Source organism: Tupaia chinensis, unplaced genomic scaffold, assembly GCF_000334495.1.
Source record: "Tupaia chinensis unplaced genomic scaffold, TupChi_1.0 Scaffold000118_1, whole genome shotgun sequence".
NCBI lineage: Eukaryota > Metazoa > Chordata > Mammalia > Scandentia > Tupaiidae > Tupaia > Tupaia belangeri.
This window is the reverse complement of record NW_006159584.1, coordinates 1,563,930-1,577,788: the sequence shown is the minus strand read 5'-3', so window position 1 is coordinate 1,577,788 and position 13,859 is coordinate 1,563,930. Positions and strand designations below refer to the sequence as shown.

The following is a 13,859-nucleotide window of genomic DNA, read 5'->3' as shown; positions in this document are numbered from 1 at the left end:
TGAACTGTAAATTCTTTTAAGACAGAAAATCTTAATGCTCTCTAACCACTAGGGCTCCACATAATGAAATACCCCCAGCGGGAGTCACCTAATATCCACTGAATTTAATTCCCTAATTAGTGCACCCTCAATTAGTTTAGGAAAAGCCTTATTCGATATGTATGTTCTGTCTGGCTTAAGAATTCTCTCTTTCATACACAAAGTGTTGTCACACACAGCTCTTTTTCATAATTATCTCTAACTTCAAAGCTTCAGGCAATCTACCCCTTTTTTCTCTTACTGTGGAAAATATTTTAAATGAAAAACATTCCCAATACATTTCCATTAGTTACACTGTTTCATAGGTCATTGACTAATAGAGCTAGATATGATACTTTTACTCATAGCCTAATTTTATAGAGAAACATTTGAGTAAATCTAGTGATAAATAATTGACTAAATTTACAAAATTTTAAGTGGCATAGCTTAAGTTGAATCCAATTTAAAGACAATAAGATCAGGAGTGAGACCAGCGAGTTATGATCCCTTCTACCGCTTTGTACTCTTAAGATAACTTCGGACAAATAACCTTCTGTACCTCATTTTTCTAATAATTAAAATGGAGATCATTATAGTACCAACTACACAAGGGCATTGTGAATCTTATATTAGTTATATAAACTCCTATCACATATATACTGGCAGATGAAGTCTGGTATCTACATTACCTCATTATTATTATTGCATCATACTCATTAATTATATAAAGTACTTACGATTATTAATATCCTTTGCCATCTCATCTGTATTTCTCTGTGTATCCTATGCATTATTTAGTACTCTCTTGAAGATGTATAAATGTAATATAAAATTATACATTAAAACTACTTTTGGAAATAATTTTCAACATTCTAAATATTAGGATAAGCCTATATAATATTTAAATGCCTTTTGACAACATTTTTAAAAGATGATTGATTTATTTCTGTTGTGAAAGAAGAGAGAGAATCAGGCATCCCCAACAGGGTCTTCACACTGTGACCTGCCTCTGCCTTCAGCAGTCCCCAATCAGGGGAATGTGCATACATGCTCAGGGAGGTTCTGGGACACAAACCAGGACTTCTCACATGTGGGTTGAATTGTGTTACCCTTGAGCCAACATCTGGCCCTTTGACAATTTATTTTATTTCAAATAATGACTTTGATTCCAGTGGGCGAGGTTTGTGTGCATGGTGTGTTTGTGTGTGTGTGTGTGTGTGTGTGTGTGTGTCTACAAAAGTGATTAAAATTTGAGGGTTATTATTTTAAGGTCTTAATAGGGTTTAGCATTTCAGCAAATGACAGATAAAGATTTGATGAGCAAAGCTTACACAAATATAGATGTATTTTTACATTTGTCACAAGCTTAATATGCTTTTGACATTTGAAACAGCTTAACTTTTCTAAAGACAATATAGTTTCTTAGCTAAATTCATTTGCATTTGAATCAAAATATGTTAAAATGATTCTTATATGGATGATTCACCCATGTTGTGAATTTGAAGTTTTGTTACAAACATCTGTATTCATTTCAAATGGATAATGTTCTCCTAACTAAAAAAATAATAACACCTTTCATTTAGTGGCTCATGCAGAAAACAGTTTTTGACACATTCTCAGTTATTACTGCTTCCCAGTCTATTGTCAAGTCCTACCACTTTTCCCTAAGTACTTATTGAATACATTGCTCTTCCCACTTGCCCATCATCCTAGTGACAGCTACCATCAACTATTTTTTATTTTTTGGAGAGGTTTTTGCTATAGGGCACATGTGCTTGCCAGAAAGACAGAGAGAGAGAGACAGAAAGCAAGAAATCACCCCCCAGGGGGGATGGCCATGCTGCAATCCCTTCTCCATTCTCTTCTCGGGATCTTGGGCACACATGCACATGCGCCTGGCATTGGTTTAAGCCATCAGGCCTGGGACTTGAACCGTGGTTGAATACAGGAGAGTCCAGTGACATAGCCATCATGCCAACTGCAGGTCCCTCAACTTTTTTAAAAATTTTTTTTCTGACTTTTGCCATCAGGCATGTGCACTCACCAGAGAGAGAGACAGAGAGAGGGAAAGTGAGATATCACCTCCCAAGAGGGGCTGACCATGTTGTAACCCCTTCTCCTCTGTCTCCTCTCAGTATTTTAGGCATGCATGTGTGTGTGTGCCTAGCATGACATTTTTGCTGCTGGGTCTGGAATTTGAACCATAGTCAGCCATCTGGAAATTCAGTGACTTAACCACCACACACCTGATGGCCCTGCCATCATCTTTCACCTAGACCACTGCTCCAGGTTAAAGATTTATTTGTTAGCCTTTATTATGACTCCTCTCTCCCTTGTCTCTATTTAGTAGCTAGAGAGATATTTTGAATTTGAAATTACATCAAATAACTCTCATGTTTGATCATTTTGAAGGTTTTCCATAGCTATTAGAATAAACTCTGTGGTCTGTGTCCTGCATGTGCAGTCTGCTGGTTAGTCCCCATTTCATCATTTCCATTCACCTGTTCCTTACTTTTGACACTCCCATTGTGACAGGATGACTCCATATGCTTTTCATTGTCTAAATGTCACTTCCTCAAAGTGGCACTTTTTTTTGAATCACAGCATAAAGACCCTGTGGGGATGCCTTCTATGACTCCTCTTTCTAAATTTCATCACTCCTTTATTACCTCAGAGCATCCTTATATTTTCTTTACAACACATTTCAAAATTTTTAATTTCTGTTTTCCTACAAACAGAAATGGAGTAAAGACTGTCCACTTTTCTCTTTACTTTCTTTCTCTTTTTATCATTACAGTATACCCAACATTTTGAAAGCACCAGGCACACAGTAGATCTTTAATAAATATAGATTTAATTCACAAGTGAATAAAGGGATTACTGATACAAGTAAAATGATTGTTACATGATTTCTTTTTCAGTCTTGGCAAATTACCTATATTTTAAGTTAATGCATTTTTAAGGTTAATTTTTTTTTTTCTGAGAAGGAGGAAGGGGGACAGGAAACCCCAAAGATTCCTCATGCCCGGATCTACCCTAGCATCAGTCATCCCAGATCACAGGCACATGTGTGCACCACACATGTACAGGGAGACCCGGAGATGGGAACTCAGGATCTGCCCAAGTGGGTCCAGCATTAGGGAAAATTGCATTACCACCTCACTGGCCAGGGTTCATTCATTTTTACAATTATTTAAATGAATTGCGGATCCATTAGTACTTCCTAACTTGACTATCTAGAAGAAACTCTGTAATAATGGATTTTGAAAGGCTAAATAATCTAACCAAAAACATACCAGAAATCCTTGGCATTTGCTTTACAGAGGTCAAGTTGAATAGTTAACAGGTTTATGAGAAAATCATTATTTTGTGGAATGTTTAAAGTACTGGGCACTATGCCAAATCACAGGGATTAAGGAGAATACTAATATTCAATATCTAACCTTAAACAATTTCTGGAATTACTGACAAATACAATTACTGACAAATACAAATCATGTCATCAAACGAAACATTATGAATTTTTTAAACAAGTATGTATCTCTTAAGACCTTAAAAGTTATGTATTTTAGATTGAGTTCCCATTTGATAAATCTGGAGAAATTTGAATGATATCAATATAATAATCACAGAGACCACATTTGGAATTTGTATAACTATAAAAAAATGTTTTGGCTTTCAAATGATTTTCCAGACATCATTCCCATTCCCTGATATCTTTAGAAAAACTTATCAAAGAAAATATATTTGTGAATGAAGTTACATTCTTTACTTCTGTATTTGTATATCAGTACCATGCTTTTGTGTTAGCATAGTGAAAACTGTCCATGTTTCAGTTTTAACAATTAATGCCTAAATACATATGTTTTGTTATGAAGCTTTTGCTTATTTACATGTGATTTTTTTTTACCAATCATATAAGTTGTGCATTTTTCATTTTGACAGTCTTCTCTCTGATCAATACCATTCTGAATATTACAGGATTACTATTGATAGACACATGACTTGAAATTTGATACTGCCCTAGAAAAAACAAAAATGTACAATATATTTAATTTAAAAAATTATTTCTTATATTGAGAGAAATAAAAAACATTTGTCACATTTTTTATATTTTTTCCATTGCTTCATGAAAACCGCATTTTCTCTTAACTTCCTCTTGTAATAACTTTTGTTACAATGTCAAAGAATAGTCATGTGGGTAAACAAAAAATAATTAGATATTGCGATATTTCAAATATAGGAAATCTAAGGAAATAAAAACAACATTTCAATAGAGCAGTAGGGATTTGAAGGAATCTAGTAAACTTGCTTATTCAAGAAAACAAAGTAAAACATCTCTGTACAAGTCCTCCTGTATATGTGTTTTGCACATATATGTTATGTATGTATTATCTGGGCCAAATTATAATTTCATGCAAATAGATTTTTATGTATTTGGTCGTAAACTAAGTGCTCTGACAAAATGTAATTACCTGTTGATGATAATGTGTCTGAAAATATCTTTAACTGTAATATACTAATATACAGTGTATTCATGCTGAGGAAATTCATTTTGCATGCTGTAATTATACAATGTGATTGAATATGTAAATATATAAAAAACAGGATAAATAAGACACAATTTTAACCCTTGAGGAGCTTATTACATTTTATAAGAGATTTTTATTAACAGTGAAATTATCAGAAAACATCACAAAACATAATTGGGTTGTTAATTTTGATAGAAAAGATTAAGAAGATAATGGGAGTTCATCCAAAATTGAGTGGAAAGGGTGACTCATTAGGACTTGAATAGTTGGGAAGACTTTGTTGGTGATTAGAAGTTCATAAACCTATCAGGATGTTTAGCACTCAAACAGGCAAGGGGATGTGATGTTATTAACAATGAATAATACAGCCAAAGGCATGGTACTTTGAGTCATTAAGGATGCTAATTTAGATGTGATTATGTAAAAGAAGAACTACATGGTAAAAAAATTTGCTTTTCTATTACTAAATCAAATATATGTTGCCTTATTCTTCCACTGTCCCAGTGCCCTAGACATAACTGACTTTATTTTTTTTAGAGAGAAGGATTTTTTTTTTTTTTTTTTGGCAATAGGATGTGTGCTCTCATTGGAGAGACAGAAAGACAGAAAGCAAGAAATCACCCCCTGGGGGGAAGGCCACACCACAATCCCTTTCTTCTCTCAGGATTTTGAACACACATGCATACACACCCAGTGTGAATTTTAAGCCACAGGGTTCGGGACTTGAAAGGCTGTTTAGTATGTGAAAATTATTATGCCAGCTGTTGGCCCCAGTAACTGACTGATATTTCTGTATTTTGCAATCGTCTTTTTATTATGTAATAATACTTCTGTTTTAGACACTTTTTTTTTCTTATATCCTCTCTTAGAGCACAAGCTATTTGATAATTTGTTTTCTATCTGTGTCTTTCCCAGTCTCTCTCCTTTTCCTTTTTTGCTATAGGGCACATACACTCTTCAGAATGAGATCAGGGGTTGGCTATGTCACATTCTTTTTTCCTCTATTCTCCTTTTGGGACTTGGTGCATGCATGCACATGTGCTTGATGTGGTTTTTAAGCCTCCTGGTCTGAGGCTTGTACCACTCAACCAGCCATATGGGACCAGTACCTTAACCTCCATACCATGCATTGACCCTCAGCCTGCATTTTTGAGTCCAATATCTGGAACAAATTAGGGTCTGAATAAGTGAATCAGCTCATTTGTCAATTAATTTAAGAAAGACTATCCTGCATAGCAGAGTAGTTTAGATTTAGTGTAAGCAATATGAGATTTCTCAAGAAAGTACTTAAGACCAGGTTCTTAAATTGATGGGTTTAGGCTTATGAGCTGGGAATTGATGGAAACCAACTTTGAGAAAATGCTTATTTGAGGTAATGGGAGTAGGAGCTAAGCATTACACCTAAGAGGGTGTAATAGCATTCGGGCATTTAAGGTTCCCAGTTTCTAGAGTCAGAGTTTGAGTAATGAGAATCCATGAGCCTTTACAAAAGGATCATGAAGTTGCCACAGAAAAGAAGCAAGCACTTCAAAATCTCAAGCAATATAAGGAACTGCTTTAAAATATTCCTCCTGTTGTGTTTTTCCCTGGCTTTTGATCAGAAAGAGAAGTGCCTAGATAAAAGATGCCTCTCTATTAATAACACTTTCAATGATTCTTAAAAGAATGAATGATGTTACAGTTGGTGACTTTGATACCCCTTTCTGAATTATACACATGAGGGATATATTTACCAACCACCTACTCTCCTGAGGTCTTGTCATCTTGGATTGTTCAAGGACATGCAGAACAGAAGAGGAGTTACCAGTAGCTTAGTATGCTTTGAGTTTTAAAGCATCACTGGCTCACATTAAGGCCTCTCACATTAAGGTCAGCAGGAATAAATCTTGAAATGAATAAATTTGCAATGCCCAATTTGCTTGACCATCAGGCATGGTCATAGGTTCAGACTGACTGTCAACCTTGAGAGCTCAAGTTTATTTAGCTTTAAGTAAAAACACAGGATGGGCAACAGTATAATTTGTGTGGCAAAAGTAGAGTAGAAGTCCTGTGACCTCTAGATAGAGCTTATATTTTCTATGTCATCTACACCCAGAATGCTTTATCTCCTTATTACATATTCATGAGACATTTTCTTAAAGTGTTTCTGACAACTTTTATAATACTTGCTGTATAACAAAATAGACTTACTAAAACACTGGCAATCATCAGAATGTATTTTGTCCAGAAAGGGGTTGGAATTTCTTCTGCAACGTTAATTAATATCCATAGCTTCTTCTGAGGTTTCGGATATTATTTTAACATTATCCTCTGTAACTTGTACCCTTTTTTAAATGCTAATAAGTCCTCTATAACTTACACCTTTTTATAAACGCTGATAGAGACTTTCAACTGTGCATATAAGTTTTCCAAATGTAAATTAAATTCTCTGGTGAATCTGTTTCCCTGGATATTACCTAGCTTGTGAGTTTTAGGTTGCCTTCACAAGCAATCTTCCTGTACTAGAGATCAATATCTACTCAAGTTTTATTTTTATATAGCTGCAAAAGTGAATGTAAAAATCTCTTAATACATTGTAAAGTTGAGGCACACAGATTAAATGTTTAACACATCCCTCCTTCAGTTAATATTACCATGTTATTTTCTCAACTTTCCCAGGAAAACAGCTTTTTCCTACATATCACATGAGCCGTTTCTGCTTCTGCATAGCTTAATGCCAGCCAGTGATTTAGGCTGAGGTTTGCACTGAACACCTCAAGAATGTGTGACCCTCCCACCCTCTACCAATTATTTGGAGTTTGGGTTGAAGAGGGCATTGAAAGTTCAGGAAGTTTTCAGGGCTGAGTTTGCATTGCCATTTCCCTGGGCCTTCTCATGTCTCCTCTGCACGTGTTCAAATTTTCAGAGACCCATGGTTAGCCGTTCTCTTCCCGTCTCATTTTCTGGCTCTTCCTGCTAAATTTCTGGGTTGATTCCAGTTTAACCTGAATGGGACCATATTGGCAGAACTGAGGTTGTGCTCCACTTAATACTTCTGCTTGATTCTTTTACAAAGTACCAAACTAAGTTTGCCTTCATTCAAAGTGTATCTGGCTCTTTTCATGGCCGATACTACCCTTGAAAGCCTTACTTGCCAACCAGGCTTGGTGATGGGTATGGTGGGAGGTGGGGCAAGATACTGACAAGAAAGCTGCCAACTCTTTTTTCCTTAAAGTTGCAGCAGTTCTTCAAAAATAATTTCTCTTCATCTGGTTGCCTTGATGAGTCTCTAGATCTCTAAATAATTTCTGTTTTATTTATTTATCTCTTGATCGAGAGAGAGAGAGAGAGATGGCACTGCCATCACAGTTCTGACTCCGTGCTCCATCCCAGCCTTCAGTTAGCCCTGGATCTTGAGCAAGTGCATGCTGGATGTTCTCTGGAAGGTCTCTGGATTTGAACTGGAAATCTTTATATGAGGAATTGCCTCACAGAGTGTTGGGTTTTACTGCCATGCTGTCATCCAGCCCCTAGACTCCTAAATAATATCTTTGATAATTTTTTCTTATATTTTTAACTGTTTTTATTAAGAACTATCTGATCTACTAAAGCCAGTATAACTAGAAGTGTTCCCTCCAGTGCACCACTTTTCCATTTGAAAGTACACTTTTAGCTACTCAGTAGTGGTAGAATCAGGTATATAGTATACAGACGGACACAGGATTGGGACAACAGGGAGTCCTATGATGACGTGGAGGGAAGCAATAAAGTAAATTAATACACATCATATGAACAGGGAGAATACTGCTTATTTTTACTCAATCTAAGTAACTATTTTGTGTACCAATTATAAGGTCTGGCTTATAAACTTATGGTTCTTTTTTTCTTCTTCTTTTTATTTATTTTTTTTTAGTTTAAATCACATGAGTTTGCAGGAGAGGGAAAGATGGAAGAGTCCGACCTGGTAGGGCCCCAGGATCTGTTTTGAGCTTTTGACCTCTACCTCTTAGGTCAGGTCAGCACGTTGGCAAGGCCTCTACTGTGTACCCTCCCCCACCACCCCGGACCTCGGAATAAAACTTAGGTCAAATTAGCATGTCAGCAAGGCTGCTTGCTATTTGCTCTGGAAACTGTGGTAGCCTTGCTGGGAAGCAACCCCCCCCCCCAACTCCCTGATATACTATAAAAAATTACATAGCTCTCTTGAGTATGTGATGAGATTTTCCCAAAAGTCCCCTGACCACTCCCCTTGGCCCTGATCACCTACTGTTAATTACAGTGCTTTATCTCCATGGTCACAATAGAGAGTTGGCTGAAGTTCTATCTAGGCAGAAATAATCTTGACCTTTAGAAGACCCTTCAAAATACATTTAACATAAGTTTAAAGATAATATTTTCTTTACATAAAATAGAATTAGGCCAAAACTGGCCCAGGACACCCCTGCCCTCACCAAGTGAAATAGATAAATATATTAGAATTCCTTAAATTAAATTTTAGATCCCTATAAAACTATTTAAGTATCATTCTTTATTAAGATCCATAAGAACTAATATCTATACTTAAGATGTTCTTTTCTCAGCATTGTGTTCAGTAATCACAAGATGGCTGCCGCCGCATCAGCTAATAATTATCTCTGCTTACTGGAACCACTTTCCCGAAACTGCATTCAATAGAGACCCACCTACATCAAACGAACAATTGAAGAACCTCAATAGACCCACCCTTAATCCAACCCTGAATGGAATCTATAATCCCTATTAAACTGATAATTAGAACACATAGCCCCTCACCCATTTACTTGCATGTAACACATTTTCAATAAAAAGGCACGATGATTCCTAGCAGTGGTCACTCTTCAGAGAGCGATCTCTGAGGGGTGTCCGATTGAGGATGTGCATGAAAATGGCACTGAGGCCTTAGTCTTTTTCCTTTCCTGCGCCACCTCCAATGAGTCAACCCACCCCCACTGAGGCTGGACCCAGGCAGAAAGAGAGAGAAAGGAAGTGAGGAATCACCCCCCCCACAAGGAGGGATGGCCACATATCTCCTTCTTTATTCTCTTCTTAGGATTTTGAGCACACACACAAACATGCCCAGCATGATTTCCAAGCCACCAGTTCCAGAACTCAAACCATGCATGTGGGATCTAGCCATCTTAACCTCCATACCACCTGCTGGCTCTATAGTTCATTTTTATAAAAGGAAAATTTCATGTTTTTAAATGACTATGATGCAAATATATTCATTTTATTACCCTACATTTTATTCTAGGTGGTAGTTTATATGTGTAATAAAACTAAGGCATGACTGTATTGGTGTACTAATTGTTACTCTGTTGAATTAAAAAAAGAAAAAGAGGGACCAGCATTTAGAGTAATGGCTATGTCACTGGACTCCCATGTAGTCGATTGCTATTTGAGTCCCAGACCCAGTGGCTTAAAACTCACACCGGGTGCGTGTGTGTGCGTGCCCAAGATCCTGAGAGGAGACTGGAGGAGAAGGGATTGCGGCATGGCCATCCCCCCTGGAGGGTTATTTATAGCTTTCTGTCTCTCTGTCTCTGTCTGTCTGGCGAGCGCACATGCCCTATAGTAATCCTGCAACCTGTTGCACAAGTCTTAAGAATTTTGCTTCTCATACTTTCACAAATAGACCTAAAAAATAAAAAAGAATATACCTTATTAAGTGAAAAATACAAAATGGGACCAGCAGTTGGTGTGATGGCTATGTTGCTGAATTCCCATTTAGTCAACCACAGTTCAAGTCCTGGATCCGGTGGCTTAAACTCACACCAGGAGCACGTGCATGCGTGCCCAAAATCCCAAGGGCAGCATGGAGGAGAAGGGATTGTGGCATGGCCATCTTCCCTGGAGGGTGATTTCTCGCTTTCTGTCTCTGTCTTTATGGTGAGCACATACACCTTACAGCAAAAACCTCTCAAAAGAAAGAAAAAAAGAAAAATACAAAATGAAAAGGAATCAGTATGACCTATTAGGAAACAGAAGTGCATGGTTTAGAAACAGTACAAAATAAATATTTTGCCAAAAATGGAAAAAAAAATAAAGCCCCAGACATGATCCAAAATTCCGTAAAACATTTCTTCATGGAAATCAACCCCTCCTCCATACTCTGTTTCATTTAGGAGGCAAATTTTCTCTCTAAATTGAGAATGAGGATAATATACCTGCATCTCATAGACCACTGGTCTCAGAGTCAGTGAGTAGTAATTCAATTAAATCCTCACCATAGTTTAGCAGCAAAGTTGCCCCTGTAGTTTTATTCAACATCATATAACAGACTTCAGAAGACGGCACCTATCGAATAGTATCATTGAAGTTCTTAAAAAATGCTTGCATTTTCAGGGTCAGTGTTTCAGCTCCCTTTTCTAGTCTCGTACTATCAGTAATTTCTTCAAAATATTTTTTTTGCATGTGTACAGACTCAAAGATGCTGATTCTTTTGATCTTATTTAATACTGAGAGGCTGACAAATAGCATAAAATTATTGGGTTGTTGGAAAAGTCCTGACACATTTTTGCATAGAAAAACACACACACACAAAAATCATGATTTATTTCAGTGACTCAATATTTAATATAAACATACAATTCATTTTGGACTTGTTAAACTACCTATGAGCTAATGGTGTCCATGGAATCAGTTCTGCTCCCTGAATATGTTAGCTGGGATTGGCTGGGTCTGCCATTTTCCGGTATTTTTACATAGCCTGTGTTTTGCTGTATTGTCTGGTATTTACAGCACCTCCCAGACGGGTGGCATCCTCAATTTAATTATCATCCAGCTTATCGCCCCTTCCAACAGCATTTATGAAAATGTTAAATAAGACCAGCCCTAATACCTATATCCCTGAAGCACGCTTCTCATCACCTCTGTCTTAACTTGATGCCATTTATCATCAAATTCTTTCAGCCCACTTCAGTCCCAGGAAGAATGTTAATATTGAATCCACTTTGAGCTAAGTTTTAATTAAGATTTCCTGAGACATTTTTGTTTAAGTGATTTATTATAATCAAAATTGATATCTCCATTGCTACCCCCATCCTCTAATTGTCTAATTTTATCCACACACTAAAGAGAATGAGTTTGTCTGGCTTGTGTAGTTCCCCATAAATATGTATCACTCATTTGGACTGTTTCTACAAATAGATGCCTTTGCCTTTGCCGTTAGCACTGTGTCTGTCATACTCACATGAGTCCCAGAATTATTTCATGAAATGTCTTTCCTTCTGGCAGCCACATCTGTCCACCTCTAAATACCAAATCTGGGGACTTAGCTGCATTAATTCCCATCTCTCTCAAGTTTTCTTTTTTCTTCTCAATTATTTATGCTGCTGCTCTTTCTGTGCACGTTATCACTCTAAATGCAGCATGTAAGAAAACTGGAAGAGAATATGCACCATGTATTCTCTTAAACTTGGTGGGTTGTATAAAGTACTGTGCTTACATTTTTCAGAGGTGTTAACATGATACCTTGAATGGGCCAGTAATAAACATGGCGTCCTTGAAATTGAATTCAAGTTTCATGGTAAATGTACACACTCACATTTTGTCAAGGGAAGGTGCACTAGAATGTTTACCAAATTCCCAAAGGTGTTTGTGAACCCTTAAATAACAGAAATTGGGACCAGCAGTTGGAGTAATGGCTATGTTGCTGGACTCCCATGTGGTCGACCGTGGTTCAAGTCCCGGACCCAGTGGCTTAAACTCATGCCGGGCGTGTGTGTGTGTGTGTGTGTGTGTGTGTGTGCCCAAGATTCCTAGAGGAGAATGGAGAAGAAGGGATTGTGGCGTGGCCTTCCCCTCTGGGTGATTTCTCACTTTCTGTCTCTCTGGCTGTCTCTGTCTTTCTGGCGAGCACACATGCCCTTGGCTAAAACCTCTAAAAAAAATAATTACAGAAGTAAAACTTGGGATTAGAAATACATAAGCAAATGTAAGCAAATAAGAGCAAATTAATTTTGTACACTTCTGTGTGTGTGCTTTATTCAACAGAAAATTTTTAATCCTTCTCATTATGTATAAACTGATCTTTCATTCTACTACGTATCACTTTTGGTATGGTGAAAAGAGAAAATTATATGAGTATATATTCTCCCATAAGTAAATACATACTTATCAAGAAGTCAAAGAGCCTTCTTTAATATGTCATTATTTTCTTAATGTTTTTTGGGATTAGTAACAGTTACTCTCTTCTCGTACATAATGATCCTAGTATAGTCTTTTAGATATAAATTGCATCAAATTGATTATAAATATATACAGATTAGCTCTAAAAAATGTCTAGATGCTATAATTTCAAGGGTCCTGGATAGATCGGCTTTTCTAAAATAATTTTTCTTGAGCTACGTCAGCCTTGATATTGAACAATTACAGATGCATTTGTTTGATTTCAAAAAGGTGATAGTCTCATAATCTTGTAATCTTTCCTAGAGCAAGTGTAAATAAAAATGACATGAGGGCAATAGAGTTTCTGGGAGGTAAGAAGGATTCATTATAAGTGAAAAAAAATGATAAGAAAAAACATAGCAATAAGAAAGATGATTTTTACCTATTTCAATTTTTCCAGGTCTCAGTCTATAGCAATATGTGATGTGCCAAGAAAAAGAAGTGAGAGAGGGAAAAAAAATAAATTTCCCATAGGGATATAAGATTTTCTCTTAGGGATTTCCTCCTTTTTTTAATTTATGAAATTATAACAATGGAAGTCTTCAAGAATTAAAACTATTTTCTTATCATTCATAAAATATAATTTAAAGAAAATCTTTCTACTCTGACAGCTTTAGTATCAGAATAGAACACAGTAGCTTCATTCAAAAGAACAAGAATATCCGTTCCAAGGGAAAAAAAAATACTTGTGTACATAGGTTTTGTCTTTGAACCCAAGTCTGTTTCCTTGTGGGAGACAAAATGACATAATGGTGAAAAGTTGTGTCCCAAGAACATTTATGTTATGATTTTTAATTCCAGCTCACTGCCGTGGACGCAGACGAAGGGTCAAATGGGGAGATCACCTATGAAATCCTGGCTGGGGCTCAGGGGGACTTCATCATCAATAAAACAACAGGGCTTATCAGCATCGCGCCAGGGGTGGAATTGATAGTCGGGCGGACGTATGCGCTCACGGTCCAGGCAGCGGATAACGCTCCTCCTGCGGAGAGAAGGTAATTTATATTAGAACCAGTGCAGTCTTCTCATCGCTCCCGTCTAACCCCGTAATTAAATTTAAGAAGCGCAGCAAGCATTCTTTTATCCCGTAAACATCTAAATTAGATCAGAAAATCAGAGAGACCGGATTCTCTCAGGAACTGC

The 13,859-nt window shown here is 36.9% G+C and overlaps 1 protein-coding gene across 11 annotated transcripts in view; it reads left to right on the top strand.

Annotated features, from left to right (window-relative positions):
- Positions 1-13,859, top strand: part of PCDH15 (protocadherin related 15) — a 781,066-nt gene that overhangs the window by 446,061 nt on the left and 321,146 nt on the right. For all 11 annotated transcript variants that reach the window (XM_027770259.1, XM_006144390.1, XM_006144387.1 and 8 more), the window contains one exon: positions 13,518-13,711. In XM_027770259.1, the coding sequence (XP_027626060.1) occupies positions 13,518-13,711 (194 nt within the window). The remainder of the gene's footprint in view (positions 1-13,517; positions 13,712-13,859) is intronic.